Source organism: Oratosquilla oratoria, chromosome 15, assembly GCF_046742065.1.
Source record: "Oratosquilla oratoria isolate Oo_2021 chromosome 15, ASM4674206v1, whole genome shotgun sequence".
NCBI lineage: Eukaryota > Metazoa > Arthropoda > Malacostraca > Stomatopoda > Squillidae > Oratosquilla > Oratosquilla oratoria.
Window position 1 is genome coordinate 15,929,153 of NC_134791.1, and position 22,816 is coordinate 15,951,968.

The 22,816-nt window shown below is 36.4% G+C and overlaps 1 protein-coding gene across 7 annotated transcripts in view; it reads left to right on the forward strand.

Annotated features, from left to right (window-relative positions):
- Positions 1-22,816, forward strand: part of SNF4Agamma (SNF4/AMP-activated protein kinase gamma subunit) — an 812,417-nt gene that overhangs the window by 433,183 nt on the left and 356,418 nt on the right. For 4 of the 7 annotated variants that reach the window (XM_076198594.1, XM_076198595.1, XM_076198589.1 and 1 more), the window contains 3 exons: positions 8,391-8,625; positions 13,401-13,445; positions 21,602-21,763. In XM_076198594.1, coding sequence (XP_076054709.1) covers positions 8,391-8,625; positions 13,401-13,445; positions 21,602-21,763 — 442 coding nt within the window. The remainder of the gene's footprint in view (positions 1-8,390; positions 8,626-13,400; positions 13,446-21,601; positions 21,764-22,816) is intronic. The other 3 variants (XM_076198592.1, XM_076198590.1, XM_076198593.1) reach the window with 3 other exon arrangements.

The following is a 22,816-nucleotide window of genomic DNA, read 5'->3' on the forward strand; positions in this document are numbered from 1 at the left end:
TATGATCTCCGAGTTCCCATTAGGGAGAGTAATAGATGCCAATCACGGGTCCGGAACATGATTCTAGACCACGGTGAATCATGAACGTAAATACAGTCAGCTATGAAAATATTCCCGTTATAAAATATATGTATGTATATATGTTTGTGTGTGTGTGTGTGATTCATCATGGTCTTGGATCACGTGTTGCACTCGTGATCGACAGCTATTACCCTCCCGGATGAGAGCTCAGAGCTTATATATATATATGACCGATCTATGGGTAATGCTGTGACCTTACACGGACACACACCCAACTCCCCGCCCACGAGAGTTGGTGTAATGACTCGCAGTGCAGCAGTGTTGAAATTATTTATGTATGTATGTATGTATATACACATTTATGTAGACTGTGTAAGCCCTGTGGATATTCATAATGTTGACGCTTGTCTTGTCTGTACCACAACGCCAGCAAACAACCCGGAGATCTTAATCGACCGGACAATCATTTCTTCCTCGGCAGCCAGCCACGGAGCTCCGCGCTCCTCATGGTTTCTTGGGCCCAGCCGACGACGCACCGGACCTCTCTCGTTGTTGCAAAATCGATGTGCCCAGGGTGCTGGAGGTAGTGGTGGTGGTGGTGGTGATAGTGGTAGTAGTGGTGTTGCAGAGCGGTTGCGTAGGGTCGTTGCACCTGCTTGGCAACAACCGGTTTTGTGCCCAGGTGCGTGTGTGTGTGTGTGTGTGTGTGTGTGTGTGTGTGTGTGTGTGTGTGTGCGCGTGTGTGTGTGTGCGTGTTCAGTTAGTTATAGTATACGGTGCCCCGTCTCATTTTCTGTTTATTAGACTCTATTTTTTAATTCATTCGAGGGTTTTAGGTTTAGTTATACTTTCATCTAACTTGTTCCATAAGTCTTTACATTTACTTCATGCGGGAACTTCTTGGCGTTTTAACCCGTCTTGCTTTTTCAACGTTTTATTATGACGTCTAGTTGATCTTTCATTCCGTATCAGCATGTCTTCTCAGTCCATTTTTCTTTATCGAGATATAATCATATCGCCTCTTTCTCTTCGCTCTTCCAGTGCAGGAACCTCCAGTGTTCTCAGTCTTTGCTCATATGTCTTGTCGCGTAGCTTTGGTATCTTGGATCCTGCCCTTTGTATTCTCTCTCTCTCTCTCTCTCTCTCTCTCTCTCTCTCTCTCTCTCTCTCTCTCTCTCTCTCTCTTTAATGTCTTTAGGGTCACACTGGGTTTCCACGGGGTTCGTCAACGACTTCGATTACAATATTTTATTTTTCAAATCTCAAAACATCAAATTATCTTTCCGTCGTATATAACAAAGCTGAATGACGAATAAAGAAATTATAAACTATACGATTGTCAGGCATACTATTGAAAAGTTCCTAGAAAAGTCTAGATTTGTGTAAGCGAAGTTATATTCTAGTTATTCAAAAGGAGGTTGGAGGTAGGATGTCGGAGGAAACATAGCCCAGTGTGATAGCCCCTTTGCTCTAGGTGTGATGACCACACCACTGCTGCATACACCAGTTCGGGGCGGATGAGATTTTCAGTTGTTTTTATTTTCGCCGTGTCCTCATCCGTGTAACGAAACGCCAAGATTATGATATTGGCGTATCATAATATTCTTAAGACAACTTACAAGTCACTAAGTCACTGTTATTCTCTTTACACGACTTTCAGGCGACAGAACATTCATGACCGTAATTCCAAAATCCCCTTTGCTCCTTGCCTTTAATAATTCATCTCTTATTTACCTATTTTTACCCATTTCCAAGTTTTTACTTTTCTTTGCATTGATGTTCATTATCCAATCCTGGGTCCATTCATAAACCCGATCTAGGTCTTCCTGTAGACAGTTCACAATCCTCTTTTTTTTTTTCTTCTTCTTCTTTTTTTACTTTCTTCGTGATTTTGGAACATCAATAAATAACACAAGACGAAAATGTAGTAGCACATTTAGTAAAATGTTTTATATTACCCACTGTCGGAGAAACAAAGCAAAAGAAACAGACGAACTGTATATTTCGACCACTACTGTGGTCCTCTTCAGCAGATAGGTACAAGGTATGATGTACCACTGTATATATTCTTGTACATCTTACCTTGTACCTATCTGCTGAAAAGGACCACAGTGGTGGTCGAAATATACAGTTCGTCTGTTTCTTTTGCTTTGTTTCTCCGACAGTGGGTAATTTAAAACATCTGTAAATAAGTTTTCATAGTTATCTATCGTAGTCATCATATCACAAGTATGGAACAGGAACATAACAGGCACCAGATCAGAACCCTGTGGTACTCCACTAGTCCCTTCTCTTAAGAACATAAGAATGAAGGAGACTGCAAGAGACCATGAGGCCTACACTAGGCAGTTCCTCATCCAATTGTTTCCAAATATTTGTTCCCATGATTACAAGTCACAAGGAAAAGTTTTGATCTACCCAGAGTTTTTTATGACACAAAATTAAGATTCTTTTTCTGACAACTTTTCATATTTGTTCAAGAAAATTACCTAACTGTAAGCTAAATACTACATAGGGGAAGAATATCACATACTCGACAAAAACATACGGACCTCATGAAAGCTATAGCCTGGGTCAAAACTTTTGCGTGTAACTGTACGTATGGTTGTGATGTCGCACATACCTACAGTAATCTAAATCTTCTTATTTCGTAGACTAAATATACGTGCGTGCGAGTGCGTGGCTTTCCGTGTTCTCGTGTCAGACATACATTGCATCAAATCCTGGAAGATGTGAAAGTATGTCATCAATGCAGCAGGAGCCATGGGCACAGGAACCAACGAACTCACCAATCCTCTTCGCGTGCTGTCAGTCTTTCGGATTGATTTGCAATCAGGGAGTGGGTTGGTGGGTGGATGGGGTGGAAGAAAGGTACGCAGTCAGAACCCCCCTCCACCACCACCTTCTCTCTCACCCCCACCCCCTCTCTTTTTTTGGGGGGCGAGGGAGGGAGGGAGGGAGGGAGGGAGGGTTGCACCTTCGTTCTATCAGTCCAAGAAATTCGCTGATGTTCGCATGGTAGTTTCTTTAAAAGGCTATTTACACGGTCAAACAGTTTGTCAAACCCGGTTTGTCAAACAAGTGTTTGAAGTGATGTTTGAACATGTGAATGGGGTATTTGGTTGTCAAAAACGGTTGTCAAACGTGTTTGATAACCAAATACCCCATTCGCAGTCAAATATCACTTCAAACACTTGTTTGACAAACCGTTTGACTGTGTAAATGGCCCTTAAGACTCTGAAGAACGCCAGTAGATGGCGAAAGAACAGATACATTCAAGTAACACTCGCTAACAACTTTCTAGGTGTAGAATCGAACTGCAGACCATGAGAACTCGAGTTAATTTTCCTGAACGCCCAACTATCCCGAAACTAAACACTTTACATCGCATAGCCACACCCGCTCTTCAATCTTGGAGATCGCTCGCCCGACCCCCAAAAAAAAAAAAAAAAAAAAAAAAAAAAAAAAAAAAACAGACTTACGTCGTGGCCAGTGGGTAGAGTACCCGACTTACGTACTGAAAGTCATGTGTCTGAATACTGAACAGTGAAACTGGTTATCTTGTGTTTCTTCTCAGAAATCCTTCTCTGTACTTACCCGAAAGGCGGCAACCACGCAACCTGTTATTTCGGCAAAAGGGAGGGACCCAACTAAAGAGGGTTGTGCACGTGTGTGTGTGTGTGTGTGTGTGTGTGTGTGTGTGTATGTGTGTGTGTGTGTGTGTAAAAGGACGTTTACACCTTTCAAAAGAACACCTGCAATGCTGCCATCGCAGTTTAAGAAAGATGTTAGATTAATAAATAATAGTAGAAAGATATTAAATAAATAAATAGAAATAAAAAGTAAACTAGAGGATGATGATATGAAAAAAGGGTCTCAATCAGTTGTTCCTGATATTGAGGTCCGCTCTCCTCTCCCCATTCTCTCTCTCTCTCTCTCTATCTATCTCTATCTCACTCTCTCTCTTGAGTTGGTACATGTATTCCATTGGATTGCAGTGATACAGCATGAATGCGGACAGGAGACCTTTTGTCCTATAGCGTAGTCGGATGCAGAGAAGAAGTAAATGAATTAATGAGAAACAGCCTCCCTGGATACAGTTTTTTTTTTTTTTTTAGAAAATAGTCTCTCGAGGTTTCTCCTGAGTTGCCAACCTCTCTTTACATATGATTAAAATCCTCAGGAGTTGACCAGATGAAAGTATATGAGGGAACACGTTGTCAGGAAGAAGGAAGTTCAGCACAGTTGAGAAACGCGTTTGCTAATAATTCAGTGGCATGCAAGTTGCAGAACCCACAATGCAAGTCTTACAGCATGCTTAGATGTGCATGCACACACACACACACACACACACACACACACACACACACACACACACCCGCACTGTTATTCACTTGTTTATTTTTGTTTTGTTTTATTCTTTATATTTTTGTAATACCAGTGTATTTATCAATTATCGGATTTCTTCCGATAGTCCACTTATTTCCGATTTAGTTTCACTACGTGTAGTAGATTATTGTCTTCATTCACCTGTACTAGAATTTCATTTATTTATTTATTTAGTTAATTGACTTATTTCTTCATTTTTATTTATTATTTTTATAGAAATGTTGTTCCTAAACTAGGGGGTTAGTACACAAATTCTGGGGTTGGAACAGTTGGGTGAAGAAATGAATAGTCAAATAACGAGGATTTCACAAAACCGAAAAAAATACACTTTGCCGCAGGATATTTTATGGAGGATAATATTTGAAATATTGTGATAAATTGAAATAGATGGGTATACTCAGACCAAGACCCATGTTTTATTTATCCACTTTTCTCATGTTTATGTGTGTGTGTGTATACATACACACACACACACACACACACACACACACACACACACACACACACACACACATACATATATATATATATATATATATATATATATATATATATATATATATATATATTGACCTGGATTTGTGAATAAGGAGAAACAGGCTTCATGCGCATTGGGTAACAAATTCAGAAACAAAGTATATAAACAAATAAACAATGAATAAATAAACAAATAAATTAATGAATATGTAAATAAATAGAATGAATAAATAAATAAATAAATATATAGACAGATAGATAAGATAGATGAAATTGATAAATACTTGTAAGATGAAAATGGATACTGCTGTCGCATAGCGTCAGCCGCGACTTATAGTGGATCCTCCAATGAGACTTTCCCTGTGAGTATGTCAAATGGGCGTCGAGGCTCAGCGAGCGTGGTCTTGTGTTGGACCTCTACATCATGAATATTCAAACATGATACTGCACCAGACTGTTTTCAACAAAGTAAATTGGAGTTTCTATTATAATTCTCTTTTTTAGTTCATTTTCTTCTTCGGGTGTAGTTCTGGATTTTGTTGCAGAATATTGTATACTCCTCTGGGTAGTATTGTTCTTTTCGCCCTTATTTTAATATGTGATTCGCCACAGTTTTGGACCACGTGTTGGAGTCGTGATTGACAGCTGTTACCTTTCCGGATGAGAACTCGAAGCTCATATATAGCCTGATCTATGGGTAATGATGTGAGTTGTGACCTTACATACACGCACACACACACACACACACACACACACGCACGCACACATACATGGATGAAGGAGAGGTAAAAACTGCGTAAAAGAAAAAGCCCAAATCAAACATTTCCGACGGGTGACATAATTCATAACTGAAAAGAAAAAAAAATCTCCACTGAACTGATGGTGTATCACGGGCTAAGTGAGTTAGTTAACCTTCATTCGATGCTTAACTTGATTTGAGACTTGAGAAACTGCTGCTTGACGTCTTGAATGCTGTGACGGTCTGTATAATATTTGTTCATATTACGAAGAGAGAAGACAGAGGATAGGGGTGAGTGGAGAATGGTTGTGTATGGATGATGCTGTGATGCATGGAAGGGAGTGGGTGGGGGATGGGGGGGGGGTGAGGTAGTATGTGTGATTGATATTTTGATGCAGCCCAAAGGGATTTCACCACCGTCTTCTCGTTTTCTACATGAGGGGACGGAGAGGGGTGCGGGTCGCCGATTAAATGAAGCGGCCTTGCTGTGGATGTGCTGTGTCTCGCTACATTACTTCTGACCCAGGGCAGTGGTCGAGATACATGGATGACCCGTCATCCAGGAGGAGCTAAGAAAAGAGGGAGGGAGAGAGGGTGAATGGAAATGGAGTATGGAGGGATAAAATGGGTGGGTGTGGATTTATGCCTTTGACTTTGGCTACCCTCCTTGTAAGGGGGAAAAAGCCGTTGGTATATGTATGTACGAGTAAAAACATGATTTCGTTCAGTTGGTACCCCTCGTCTAGACACTCAAACTAGGATGGACTGTGACTGACCTTCAAACAAATGTCAGTTTTAATTATTTACATCAGTTTACTGTCACACACCAACTGTACTGGGCAAATGGAAATCTTTCCTAAACCAATAGCGCATATATACATATATATATATATATATATATATATATATATATATATATATATGTATATGTATATATATATGTATATGAATATATGTATATATATATATATATATATATATATATATATTCATCTTTTCAACCTCATTAAATTTCACTTTAATTGCATGCCATCACAGTCGAGACTGACGAGGAGCTCGATGGAAGCATATACAGAAACTGATACGTGACATAGAGTTACAATAAAAATAAATGAGATTGAAAAGGTGAAAATCTGTACACTGAGAACTATTCAGAGTGTGTAAAAGATACTGTGTATATATATATATATATATATATATATATATATATATATACATACAGTATATATATATATATATATATATATACATGCTGACTATATTATGTCAAATAAGAGTGAAGGTGGAAGAAGTAGACAAGGAGTAATGGGAGAAATTCACGCCTTAACGTTTCGACCCGCAGGGTCTTGATCACAAAGCTTTGTGATCAAGACCCTGCGGGTCGAAACGTTAAGGCGTGAATTTCTCCCATTACTCCTTGTCTACTTCTTTCACCTTCAATCTTATATATACATATGTGTGTGTGTATATACATATACACACGAGGGATCTGCAAATAACATACAGATATTTGTATCCGTCTGTTGAACTGCTTATGAACAATAGGCGATGTAAAAGATGTGTTTGGGGAACTAATAAAGAATATATGTGTGATAAGAAGTTGTCTCAACTCTGCCTTTACCGGTCCGTCCGTGGGAAGTCCAAGAAGATGATCAATTGAATTAAATAGTGTCTGGCAGCGTGCGTAGCAAGCTGCTGTGATTAACGCCATATTATTATGATGATAATAATACTATCAATAATAATAATGATAATATTAATAATGATAATATAATTAAATAATGATAATAATAATAATGATAATAATAATCATGATAATTACGAGAATTATTAATAATAATAATATTATTGTTATTATTATTATTATTATCACCATTATCATATACCATTGTTATTGTTCTCATTATTAGTATTAGTAGTAGTAGTGGTGGTAGTAGTAGTAGTGGTAGTAGTAGTAGTTGTAGTAGTAGTAGTAGTAGTAGTTGTAGTAGTAGTATTGTAGTTATTGTTATTGTATGAGTAGTCAGAATTGTGAATAGAGACTTTATTCCTGACCGGTTTCGCTTCGTGAGGCCTCTTCAGAGGTAATGATTTACAGAATTTGAATGAATCGTTAATTTCTAGGAAGTTGTGGTTCACGGGGCTGCGGGGGTGACATTCTGCACGTTGATTGGTCCGTTGGGTCTGGAGCTGCTCTCTCATTGGTCGTATCTTGGCGATGCAGTTTCTGCGTGATCCATTGTCTCAATGCGCATTTGGCGCCATTTTTCGCGATGTGAATATCACCTGTTCTGTTATTGGTGCAATCAGTGGTGTTTATGTGTATTGCTTCTAGTATTTAATTCTTAAGTGTTCTGCTTAGGTTCTCATATTGTTAGTCATTATTGTTATTGTTATTATAAGTTTTATTATTATCATTATTATTGTTATTGCAATCATTATTATTATTATTAGTTATTATTATTATCATTATTGTTATCATTATCATTATCACCATCATCATTATTATTACCATTATTATTATTATTATCGTTATTTTATGACCTTCAGTATGTTAAAAGGTTTTGACGTCTGTTTCGAGTTTTCAACCGGTTTACAGCCACGGGATCCGTAATATCCATAGATCCATTATTCAATCCCAGCTACAATAGTTCCCGACCAAATTCCTCCTGTTGCTTAATATACAAACGTCATCGAATCTGATGGAGAACAGACAAATTAAACTCTTACTCTGACGACGCTAACGACCTCCTTGCCTTTCCAGGACACGGTGATTACCACATCCACCCAGAACGATGGCACCGGGACTTCGGAGAGCCATCCTGAGGGTTCCTCTCGCCAGGGGTCCGGATCCGGCGGCGATGGCACCGGGAACCAAGGCCTCACGGGCTCCGGCAGCGGCGGTTCCAACGGCGGGAGTGGAGGGCGACCGAGGTCTGGGACTTGGAGTATGGCTACTTCGAGACGGGTCAAGATCAAGGACGAGGCTGAGCCCGAAGGTGAGGTTGACCTTGATGGTGATTTGGTCAGGAGTCGAACTGAGGTTCGAACTCCCCCGGAGGGATTCGTGTAGAGCTTCGAAGTAGATAGTGTATATAGTGTATGTTATACAAACACATACGAGTAGTTCACACACACACACACATATACATACACTCGTGGCGCAGTAGTAGCGTTCACAGCCGCCACTACAGCGGTCCGGGTTCGAATCACGCCCAGAGCTGAAATTACTTCAGTATCGCTGAACTGTGAGTCGTTACTCCAGCTCTTAAGGGCGGGGAGTTGTGTGTGTGTGTGTGTGTGCGTGTAAGGTCACAGCATTACCCATAGATCGGTCATAATTATATGAGCTCTGAGCTCTCTTCCGGAAGGGAAATAGCTGTCTATCACGAATCCAACACGTGATCCAAGACCATGGTGAATCACACACACACACGCACTGCTTGCTGCTGTAGTAGCTAGCGTCTCAACTTCTCATACGGGAAGTCCAAGTTCAAGCCTCTCTCACAGCTTGAAAGCATCACCTGCACTACAAGCCGTTACTACCTACCTTGAGGAAGGGAATAGTGCCTGTGTGTAAGGTCAGTGTATTGCTCATAGGTTGGTCTATATATGAGCTCAGAGCTCTCGACTAGGAGGGTAATAACTGTTGATCACGAGTCCAACACGTGGTCTAAGGCCATTGTGAACCTTACACACACACACGCGCGCGCACGTGTACACACAAACACGCACGTGTACACACACACACACACACACGTGTACACACAGTTAAGTTTGACTAGTGGAAGCAAAGAGAAGATAACTCCACGAGAATAGCTCTTGTCCTCTATATTATAATTAAGCAAACACATACACACACACACATATATGTATATATATAATACATATATATACACACACACACGTTTGCACTGAAGATGTAATATACGAAAGCGCTCTGCTTCGTTAGTTTCTTTTTCCAAGTGGTCTACTTTGCATAAGTGAACACACGTACCCATGTTCTTATTAGCATATATATATAGACATATACGTGTGTGTGTGTGTAGGCGTGGCTAAATGTGGGTGTGTTGACCAAATTATAATGTACAGGAAAAAAACACTCTAGGGGTCCCATCTCTGTCCCCCTCGATCTAACTAGGCATTGAATTTATTCATGTTTTTATTGGACTTTTTCTTTTAGGCTGACCCAACTATACACAAAGCTGTTTCTCCCTCTATGTCTTTCTCTTACTCCTCTCAATTCCATTTTTTGCATCTTCTCTACGCTTGCTCTCCTCTCTTGTCGTTTTCTTATATTCACTCTTTCTTTAAATCATACATCGTCACCCTCGTAAAGAAATGCCTAAGTAATTTTTCCTCAATTTCTGGATTTTTTTTTTCTTAATCAATTTTATATTCCTGTAACCTAAATTTCCACGTACCTATATCCTCAGAACAGTTTTTTTTTTTTTAATATTTCATTTATATATATCTTTGACAACTCCAAACGCGACACAATTTAGTCAAACAGATTATTCCCACCAATTTTATTTGGACTCGGGGTTACTTAGGCCCATCGCCATCTTGGCCCACAATCACTCTCAACTCTGGTAATAAATGAAAGTTACACTAACCTACACTACACAAATGGGTAACTATCGCTTTGTAGTTATTCCTAGCGATGTTAGTTACTTCTGCTGATGGTGTCATTCTGATTAGTTTTATTTCCGGTGTTTTTTTTTTTTTTTTTTTTTTTTTAGTAAATTAATATAAATTACATGTATATTATTCTTTTGGGGCATAGGAAATGGTTTAGTGGAAGGGGCATACTATGTGTATGTATATGATTTAGACTATATACGTTAAAACTCCTTTTTTGAAATGCTTTTCTTGCAGAACTTTTTACAGACTCACAAGACAGTTTTTTGCATGTGGCCTTCAAGCACATAAAAGATTAAACGCAGCGAATTCTTCATATTTTTCACGAAACTGTTATGGTCAAATCACAAGAGGAGACTTCCGTTTTTGTATTGTCTTTTATTTATTGTGAATTTCACCATACATATTTTCGTCGTTTTGGGAGTGTTTTCAGAATTGCTGCCAAAATAGCAGCAAATATATTTGTGGCAGAAAACGTGATTCCTTTTTTTTTGTCTTTGCTGTTGATATTTTGTTTCATTTTCAGATTGTTTACGTTTTATGTTGACATCATTTTTCCGCTTCAATTAGCTGAGATCTATTTTCGGATGTCAACAACTGAAGGAGTGTGACAACGAAACAAAAATATAAACAAAAACACAAATATAAGTCAGGATACATATTTTGACAGAATGTATATGTGTATACACCTGGACCATGAACCACGTGTTGTGTCCGTGATTGACATATGTTACTGGCAGAAGAGAGCTGAGCTCATATCTAAACCAATCATATCTAAATATGCAATGAACTTTATACGCACGCGCACACAAGCACATGATCCAAGACCAAGGTGAATCACACACACACACACACCTATCAGTCGGGAGGGTAATAGCTGCCGATCACGAATCCAACACGTAATCTAAGATCCTGGTGAATCACGCGCAAGGAAATACACAATGGCGGCGGGAGATAAGGGACGACGATCGATATTTAGGAAGAATATAGAATATCCGCCTTTGTGAGACGCAAATACATTTGTGTTTACAAAGGAGCAGCAGCTAGGTGCACAGGCTATTTTAGGCGAGAAATGGTGGTTGTAGTTTATGTGAAAAAGAATGGGAAGAAGAATAGTGAGGCTATCACAGCAAAAGCTATCAAAGCAAAAGAAGTACGCGCAAACGAGTAAGTTTGTTTACATCAGTGAGTGCAGCAGACTTTTTCGTAGGTTTTCATCATATTTATTTTCACAAAATTCGTCTATAAGACAGGACGAGGCTGAGAGAATGGGTGGTATATTCCTAAAAAATACGAGTACACTATGATGTACTACCTTTTAAGACGAGAGTAATCACGATAAAATTAAGAGTATTGTGGGAAACTGTTTTCCCGCGTTTCAGTGTTCCGCTATTTGGATTACTCAGAAATCGGCCATTGATCATCTTAAAAGGAAAACTGTTTTGATGAACGAAAATGTTTAAATTTTCAATAACACAGAGCAAAATTATACTGGATCAAAACAAATAAAAATAATAAGTGAAATGGCGTAGGTACTTAAATAGTTACCAAATCGGCAGACGGGTGTATTAGAGAAAACAAGTATATTACAGTTGCTGTTATAATCGCTGGCTGGATAAAGGCTCACATTTTTCGTGGGTAGAACGACTTAAACGAGAGATGCAGAATCTAGATGAATTCCTTCCACAGTTGTTGGACAGATTGGAAATGTGTTTCACATAGGTCGGTATATGAAGGATGGCGCACTTTCATTGCCCTGGTTGACAGAGTAAACTAGTTTGTCACAGCTGAAGATAACGCTCAGAGCAGCTTAGAAATACTGTTGATGTAGGATGATTATGTGTAGAGAATTAGTGTGGAATACATTCACACTAAAGATTCATTTTTTTAGGAGATGAGCCAAAGTAAGGATTTTATATGTATAAATGTCACAAATAAAGATGACACTCGGTCGTTAATTGATCTTATAGATGTAGGATATATAATTATGTGTTTAGAATAAGAATCAGCGTGGAAGGCATTCATACTAAAGATCATTCCAAGCAGAAAGATGTCACAAAGCAATTTTGAATTATGAGTTAGATTAAGGATTTCTACATGTACAAAGAAATGTGGAATGGGAGTTAGAGAAATAAGATCACCTCTGCTAAAGGAGTACTATGAGATTGCCATAAGTTATTTTATGTTATGGTAGACGACTGAATTTTGTTAGACAAAAACCTGCTAAGATGGGTTTCAATTACTGAATGAGAAAATATAGAACTATGCTCTTTAGGTTGTGATCTGGGTTTTTGTAGGTAGGTGAGATGCCAATAATCTGTGGAACTTTCACAGGAAAATGTCTAGGCAACCAAAGTTAAAATGATGGAAATGAGAGGGGATAGGTCCATTGTCATCAGATGGATTAGAGGGAAATGAGGGGGAGATGTGTAGTGGTTCCTTGTATATAACTTCAGAGAACCGACAGAACAGAAATGCTGAAGAGGGGGATGCTTGAGTATGATAAAAGCCACCATTCCTCACACAAAATAGAATCTGTTATTCACATAAATTTGGGGTTAACAATCTGTTTTTACATGAATGCAATTTTCTTTATCTCTGATGGAGGAGACATACATATACAGTTCATAAATGTATCATGTGTTCACATATGTTTGTATGTAGGAAATATGGGGTTCAGGAGCTGCTAAAAATTAATATACCTTCCCAGTAGTTGTGAAATAGCGGGGCCTAAAATTATATGGCATGAGGGAGATAAAGTATTTATCAGGGTGACTGAGAGCCTTTCAAGGAGGGTCTTGAGCTGTGAGTTACAAACACTGTAACAAGTAGTATTTTCTATTTATTAAACTTTGGTCACCATTAGCACTGCTGAAGGATGTATTTGTTTGAGAAGGAGAGGGGGTGGGAAATGGAGAGAAGGAAAAGGAGAAGAAAATATATAGGAGAGGGAGGAAGGGAACATATAGGAGAACAAAATAAATTGAAATATTTAACATTTGTATATTGGTGGAAGAAAACTTATTGACATGACAAGGAAGAAGATCAAATTAATGCAGTTATATACATCTTAAAGTCAGATGAGTGAGACATAACAATTATAGTAACAGTGTCTTTTATCTAACTTTTGTAGCAAGTGAAACAGGATCAGACCTTCCGTCTGTGCCGCCAGACCAAGGTAAGGCAGAGTTGGGTCTCGGCATGGCGTATTGTTGTGCTGCCTATACCTGTGCTCCATGTATTGTAATTCATCCACAATCTCAAGTTTTTCATATATGTTTGGGCTCTGCTTATGCCTTTGCTAATCATGAGATGCAGGAAATACAAGAGTGGGAACTTGCTCAGATTGTGGTACAAAAAAAAAAAAAAGAGGTTTCAGGAACCACATTATTTTAGCTCGACTGCAGGTCTTTAATTTGAAATCTCAGCCATCGAGGAATAGAGCATCTATTTTTTCCCTTAATTGGCAAACATGTTATAAATTTACTGAAAAATATTTTTATTTCATCTCTGCTAGTTTGTACTGTAACTGACTTGGCATATATTGGTCTCATGTGCCACTATTATTTTATGTACCTAGACTCATTAATGCCCAATATCCACATTTTGGATTTTAATCTGGCCAACGTCAACTGATTTTCTTCAACTGAGGGAAATTCCTGGGACTGACTGGAAGCATGATAAGGATATCTCAGTTTTTTAGTGAAAATATATTTATCCAATTCCTGAATAAGATTCCCCACGGATGAATAAAATCTCGAACTCTTGGCATTAATGAGTTAAAAATACTCAAACTGTATTTGTAAAACTACAGTAATAACCATGAATTAGGTTCGAAATTTTTAGTTTTGATTATGTAGCATATATGTAATAAGAAAAAAAATAGTATAGCTGTAATGCTCTCTTGGCCTCAAGCATATGCTGATGTAGAAATTGGTTTGAGATGAATTGTTTTACTTTAAGATTATTTTTAGTTTAGACCTGTATTTTTATACATTATACTGTTAAAAATTATATGAAGTAAAAAAAAAAACTGGAACAATTAGGTTAATCATCTCGGATATTCCTGTTAAAACCAGGATAGTCAGATTTAAGCATACTTTCACATTTATGGACTAGTGGTATTGCTTGAGATAGTGGACTAAAGTTGTAAACATGTACAGAACTTTTCTTGATATAACAGAATTTTGTTGGTAGATTATTATCTAGTAATTTTGATTAGGAAAGTGGTATGTTATCTAAATGGTGTGTTAAGCTTTTTATCCAAGAAGTTGTAAGGATGTTTGTACATTTATTATTGTTGTTGTTAAATAGATCAGTGCATTGTGCATGAATGTTTAGATACTGATATCCAAAGTCAAATGTACATGTGGCTTGCTTAAACAGTAGATTTAATAAGATTTTGTAGTTCAGATTACCGGTACATTCGTACAAGTGCTTCCATTACTAGATATCCCTTTATTAAATTCATTGATATTATGATCATGTCACTTATAAGATGAGGCCGTGGACAGCTGAATATCAGGAAATGTCAGACGTGTCCTTTCACCTCTGGAAAATTAATTAATAAAATGACAACATAATCTTGATGGGAGACTGATTGTAAAGAGGTGAATTGGGAAGAGTGGAAACAAGTGTAGTGAATTTTCCTGGGATTACACCCTGTCAAAATTTCCAATAGACAGCACATTGACCCAGCTGGTCAAAGATACGAAAAAATTAAGAGACGACACACCTGAGAGATTGGACTTGCTCCTTGCCAAAGAACTTCAAAATATGTGTGCCCACTTAAGTTTCAGTTGAAGAAATGAGACATATTTAAGTTTTACAACTTTAGTGTCAAAAAATATCCACCAAAGGTCAATAAAAAGAGAATCTGATAAAGAACTGGTGTAATAAAAGATGTGAGACAGCTTAAAAGAAAGAGATTGGCTTGGGGGAAATGAAGGTAGAATAAAAATTATTATTATTATTGACCATAGTTTCACCAATTGGAAACCATCACCTCCCTGTAGTGACTGGCAACAGTTCTTGGGTTTTTCTGTAGATCTCTTTAGTAAGAAACTTTGAGCTGTTTTCTGCATTGTATAAGTGTAATTACCCAGTTATGTTTACCCAGTTGTCATACATAGGATAAGAGGTATACTCATGTAGTCCTGTTTCCATAGGTCCAGCTCCGTATCGAATGTTCTTATGTTGTCTAATTGTCCTTTTTCTTCCTCCATATTGTGTCATGAATCAGTGCATCTCTAGAGAATGCTGTATTTCTTATTAGCATTCAAACAAATTGCCTTTTGCATTTTGGTTCCACATCCTCTTGCCTTTTTTCTGTCCCACTCAAAGAAGTCTTCTTTGTTGATTATGTTCACTCCTTACATTGTTGTAAACATGATCATTTTCTCTCTCTAACTTGCTTCTAATGTTGGTAGTTGCATTATATTTATTCTTTAGTCAGTTTTAGAACCATCTTGGTATTTACTCATTGAATTATCTGTATTTTCATCTTTTTATGTGATGAGTATACCACTGCAACATACTCCAGTCTTGAGTGTGTCTATATATATATATACTGTGTATATATATATATATATATATATATATATATATATATATATATATATATATATATATATATATATATATATATCAGTTCCTTCATCATATTCTTGTACATGTAGTGGAACGTCACTCATGTTTGTCAGAGATTACAGATTCTCCTCCAATCTTTTTGATATGTGTTTCCAATGACAACTTATTCCATATAAACTTTCCCAGTTTTGTTCCACCTTTGTTTTGTTTTTTTGTTTTTTGTAGTTACTTCATTTCATATTTTCAAGTTTATTTTATTTTTTTTTCTTACTTTCATCAACTTCCAATAATTTACATTTTCTTTACATTGAAATAAATTTTCTGTTTCTGTGTAACTGGCTTTTAGGAGTAAGAAGAACGAGTAGTTACTAGTTGTCAGTTCTCCTCATGTAAAAAGGTGGAGGGTATACACTCAAATTTGATTTAAGGAAATTGTGGGCATAGATTGGGGATCTAGTGTCACCCATTTAGGACTGTACATTCAAATGAAGATGAGGATGTTGACGAGTTTTGAAGATGGGTGGCAGAGAGACAACTTTCTCAGATGTTCATTTTACAGAACAACCATTTGAAGATATCCATCACTGGCGGAAGGAAAAAAATAGAAATGATAAAATTACTGTTACATCAGGTTTCGCTGACAGGAAACCATAGCCCCACACCAACTGCCAAAGGTCCTTGGGGCCTCCCATACATCTCACTAGGATGAAACTTTGGATTATTGTTTGGATTATAAGAGTAAGTTTCTGTCACTAGTTTATAGTGCTAGGAAGATGGGAACAGTTGCCATTGGTCACTTCATGTGCAAAAACAAGGTGGAAATAACTGTTAAAATTGTTAGAGATCTTGAGCTTAGTCCAGAGACAAAATGTCTTCCCCTTGAGGCTGCACTATTTCCTTCTTAAATCTAAATTTCTCCAGCTCCAATACCGTATGGGGAACTCCTGTATTGTAGGATCACTAAGAAGTGAATACATGAAAATCCAAAGAAAGGAAGAAAAGAACTTTGACAAAGATATCAGTTAATGCAAAAAAAAAAAAAATGTTTTGTATGCTTGTCTATAGTAAACTGGGACATGGAAGAAATTTTTAAGCTAAATGTGAAAGAAGAGGACTATAAGCATGCATCACCTCTGGCTTAAGTAATGAAGAGAAGTTTCCAATCTTTACAAATGAAAATAACTGTTGAGAAGGGTGACATTGGAAAAGTGGAAATGAAGAAGTACTGGAAACATTAGATGCAAAGAAAACTCTAGGGCCTAATGGGGAACTAAAACTAGATACTTAAGAAATTCAGAGATTTGGCAGACAAGATTTACAACCTAGTTGCATGTTCAGTTCATTAGAGGAAGTGTATGTGCCCCAGGATTGGTAAAGGGTTATATACATTTCATAAAGGAGGAACTATGGAGAAACTGAATTGCATGAGAAGAGGAACATGTTGGCAGATAACCAGATATATAGTTGGGATTTACGTAATACCATATCAGCAGCAATACTGATTGAGCATGTGACAACAATGATATCATGTTAGTGGTTATACTCTCATTAGAGATTCAAGTCTTGGATCTAAATATTCATTGTCTTATTAATTATTACCAGGACATCATCTCTCGAACTGATACTCTAGCAGATCTGATTTTGCATCAGTTTAGACTAGTTTCAATGGGGTGTTCTCTCTGCTTTATGCTACAAACACAAAACTTGTTTATGCCACATTAACAACCACCTACGACATAGATAATTTCACTTCTTTGATAATTTTTTTTTTTTTTTTAAGGTGGGCTATTTTTAGTAGTATTACAGTTGCATCCCATTGCAATGATTGATGTAATAGTTGTAGCTGAGAATGTTCATACAGACAGACATCAGGGAGGTAGGGACATGATGCTAGCAACCAGTGACATTTGGTGGGATTGGCGCAGAAACTTAATAAGAAGTGACAAATACATACAAACATTTTTGTTTACAATGAATTTGCTAGCAGAAGAGTTGATAACCTAAACCGTCTACAAGATTAAATGATACTAATGACCCACTTTTGGAGAAGAATGGGCGAAAGTACAAAGATTTGTATATTTCAATTACTGTGATCCTCTTCAGCAGATAAAATATACGGATTTTTTTTTACTTCCGCCTATTCTTCTCCAAAAATGGGTCATTAGTATAATTTTACCAATGTGCTGACATTACTTTGTTGTGAAGATTAAATTTTAAAAATTATCACATTTGGTTGGAGAATGGTATACACCCAGAGCTCTACCTAAGTATATATAAGAAACGCAGAATATCTCCACATAGGGAACTCAGAATGTGATAAAGACGATGGTTACCAAGATGAAGAAAGTGAAGTGAGGAATGAAAAAATTGATGTTGGAACTAGGTAACACTGAAGAACAAGAGCAGACTGGGATGAAATATTATGGAGGTGATAAAAAAACAAAAGTTAAGTTGGGCATGAAAGCCAAGAAGGAGATAGAGCAAGTGACTGGATGCCACCCAGTGGAAAATGTGGAAGAGGTAGACCACACAGAAGGTAGAGAGGAGAGAAAATTGCAAGAATGACCTGGCAGATTTGTGGAAGAGCTTATGAGAAACGTTTATTATCAAGTGGGCATAGAATGGCAAAGTGAATCCATGGCCAAACAAATTATGTAGAATCAAAGAAGACAACTATCAAAAGAAGGAGTGAAGAGGAATGTTCACCTGATCCAAAGTCGCCTGCAGAATATGTAAAGGAAGCCAAACTCTTCCAGATTTTCAGCAAAACATTGGACAGTCATGACGAACGCATTCGATTTGTAAAAAAAAAAAATACCCTTTTGTACTGCAAAGGTTATTGAAACAGGTGTTGGTTAATTTGCATGTTGTATCGAAGTTGGTCTGTATACGTGCATGTGAGTATTAAAAATATTACTTGTTGGCACAAAATAGTATAAAAAATATTAACTTGAAACAAAAATGTTTGGTGAGCAATCGTCCATGTGTTTTCTTTTGTTGAAAAAAGGAGCGTTGTCGTTGTACTACTTTTCCGTCTTCTATGGTAACTAGTATGCAATGTCACAGTTGACCCGTGTGCACATTAAAAGTTCCCACTTTTCTTTTTCCAAACAATTAGAAATAATCTGTTAACGTTACATTATTAACGAACAGGTAAACGTTGGGTGTTTATCTGTTCATTGTTTCAAATAACATTCCGATTTGTGTGAAGATATTTGTTATTAATACGCGAAATTACTGACACCAGTTCTTCATTTGATCCCGTTTTCTAAATTACGTATAACAAGTAACAAGAGAATGCGCATCACATTAATTTGTAAAAAATTGTCCAGTGTCCGTTCCTGGGGATTAGGGTCCGATTAAGATATAAGTAGTATTTGCTGTGGAAATTGGTATTTGTCTTGCAGGCTTTCCACGTGAAAAACATATTTATTCTAATAATATTGTTGCTGATTCGATCGCATCTGACATCTGTTTATTTTATTTTTTCAAAAGTAATTTTTGTAGCATCCACACCATGTTTGAATCGTTTTTTTATTTTAATTTTTTATTACTATAATTATTATTTTTTTACAATCGTCAAATTCGTTCGAATCGGCGAGAATTTTTTTAAGAAATATGTTTTTCATCCTACCCTACCCTGACTATAAAGGACTCGCTTGCGGGACATTATATATATATATATATATATATATATATATATATATATATATATATATATATATATATATATATATATATATTGTAAATCGACAGAATGTAACCAAACGACACCATAAAACAGTGTTATTGCTGCGAATAACGGACAAATTCAAACGCACTTCGATGACGTCCAGTCGTGGGCGTTGCGTGGAATAATTTTTTTTCAAAAAAACAAAAACAAAAACGTTCTCCGGTAAATGTCGATGTGTTCATGTTGATGCAGCGTCGTCACGAATGTTATTTTCTTGAAAATATGGACCTTTTTGACACGACTGGACTGACAGTGATGATATATTACATAATTCCTTTAAACTTGGGAGTTTTACTTCAGCTGATTGAAGTCGCCTGTAAGAGAATTTTGGCAGTTTTTTTCGGTCGAGAGTTGGTTTGAAAGACTGCGTTTCTAAAGACGGTATAACTTAACGGGACTTTATTTCGGACATCAGGACCTAAACCTAGAATTAGCCGAACCTATCTCAACCTAACCTAACCTCAACCTATCCTAGCCTAATCTAACATTACCTTGCTCTCCAATTTTACCTCGTCTTAATACCTAATCTAATTTTAATCCATCTTGCTAATCTAACTTTACCTTATTACCTAATTTAACTTTACCTAACCTTACTACCTAATCTAACCTTTTGTTGCCTTACCTACCTAATCTAACTTTACCTTCTTCCTACTTAATCTAACTTTACCTTCCTACTTAATCTAACTTTACCTTCTTCCTACTTAATCTAACTTTACCTTACTATTTAATCAAACTTGACCTTACTACCTAATTTAAATTTACCTAACCATACCGTACCAAATCTAACCTGACCTACATAGATTTACCTAACCAGGGCCGGCCTAACACCGATTTGACCAGTTGCTCCAAGTTAGACCACGCCTCTGAGGGGTCCCACGGTCCGCAGGGGCAGCCGGTCCCGGGTCCCATATGCTCCAATTATTTATTTTATTTTATTTTATATAATCCAATCTTGTTTTATTTTATTTGGCTTTTGTATTTTATATATTTTAATTTTATATCATTATTTTTGTAGTAAGATATGCGAGTATATTTGCCTAAATTTTATTTTCAAATTCATCAGATTTCCATTCTGTCGACAGTTTTGCCCCTTCTCCAAAAATGAAATTTAAAATATTTATATTTATTAAAAAAAAAAAAAAATGGTAGAGACTACAACGTTACTCGGAGTTATAAAAATCCTTATATTTTTTCATAGTCAAAGTCTGTGAACCTGAGGTTCCTCATTGTACATATTAATTATTTATTTTGTTTATTATATTTATTTACAATAAATCCAGAGTTCATTAGGCCGGCTCTGCATTTAACCTTCACCATCCGTAATACCCACGGTGGGCAAACCGCAAATTGCCTTATTCCTAGTTGTGCGAAAAAGTACCACAGGTTAATATGAAAATAATACATCCATTTCTTCATTATATATGTCATAGTTACGCATTTACAAGATTGTCCTACAGAGAGTAACGAAAATTTTGTAATGAAAATAAAATTTAAAATATACATATAGTGGAAAACAACAACAAAAATGGTTAGGAAGAAATATAACTTAAATAGCCTAATTAATAATCGGGTCGCAAATGTGTGTAGAATTAAAATGTCATAAAATATAAAGAACCCATTGATAAAGAAAACACAGGTCGAAAAACATAATATATATATTCCAGTCAATAACGATCGCAAAAACGTGAGACATCAAATTTATTGACGCCTGAAAACATTTCATAATAATGTCTAGTTAATTATTTACGACGATTATTCAGAGACGAGAATACTTGTACTGTTGTGAATATGACATATATATGAACAAGGAAAATCATCCGAACTTCAAGACAAATATCGAATATTATAATTTCTTTTAATTTGCAGAATTGTAGATTTTTATGTTATTTCTCTTTATGTTGTTATGTGGCTTTGTTAGACCTTATGTATATTCTAATACATTTCTTCTGTGCCTGGTAACCTATCTTGTTTTTTCTCTTTATTTTATGTTGCTTCACTCCCCCACCTTACAGCTTCCCAGCGCCAGCGTCGAAAGTCTGGTGATGATATTCTTGCTGTGGCCAACGCTTCCAACGTTGCCAGTAGCAGTAGTCGACGCAGGGAAGCCGGTGGGGGCCACACAGGCTTCCTTGATTCGATTAGACCGCGCTCCAAATCTGATGCCAGAGCTATATGTAACTTTTCCTACAGTTTGGTTTGGCTCTTACTAATCATAACTAATGCATTGCAAGAATTGCCAGTTAGGTGCATTATGATAGCGACATACGAGGATATACAATTTATAACTTCCATTAAACCCGATTATAGTCAGGGTTGGTAAATGTAAAAATTGGTACCTATGAAGCAAATAGAGCCTAATAAAACATAGTCAAATATTTTTGAAAGTAAATGCTAGAAAAATAATAAATTGTTGTACATGCACTTGCTGAATACATTTACAAACTAGCAAAACGTCTTTTTCAATTTACGCGAACTTTCTGCACAATGATTTTGTATTTCATATGAGCATGAATATATTTAAATAGAATTTTCTTTGAAAATATGTAGTACCCAATAATCTACTTGTAAACCATGTTAAGTAATTAAATTATTATGTGTATAATGCAGCAAAACCTCTAAATGGTCAGTCTATTCATATCTTTATTACCCTTTGATTCTTTTAACTATTCTATGCATCATTGCATTACATGTATATTTTCTCTAACATGAGTGTGTGCACTGCAAGTTTGACTAACACAAAATTTTGCATCCTTGTTGACAATTTAGTGTTAAGTTTGTTATGAATTTATGCTTTGCTCTGTCAGGATAAAATTCCTCATGATTATGAGATAATTATGTGCCCAACACTAACATATATGCAGTAACATTATTGGAACTAAATATTAGCTTATAGCATGAGTATGATATTGATTATTGTATGCCTTAATGTGTGTCTATTTCTAGATTTTTTAACTGTTGATAAGGGTATAATTGCATTATTTGGAAGAATGAATTTTGCAGTTCTCTTAACTTTCTTCCAAAATAATAGAATTATATCAGATGTAGTTTTGTTTATATATATATATATATATATATATATATATATATATATATATATATATATATATATATATATATATATATATATATATATATATATATATATATTATATATATATATATATTTTTTTTTTTCAAAGTACCCTGACAAGATTTTGAAATGTTTTTACATATGTCACTTGAGTTAT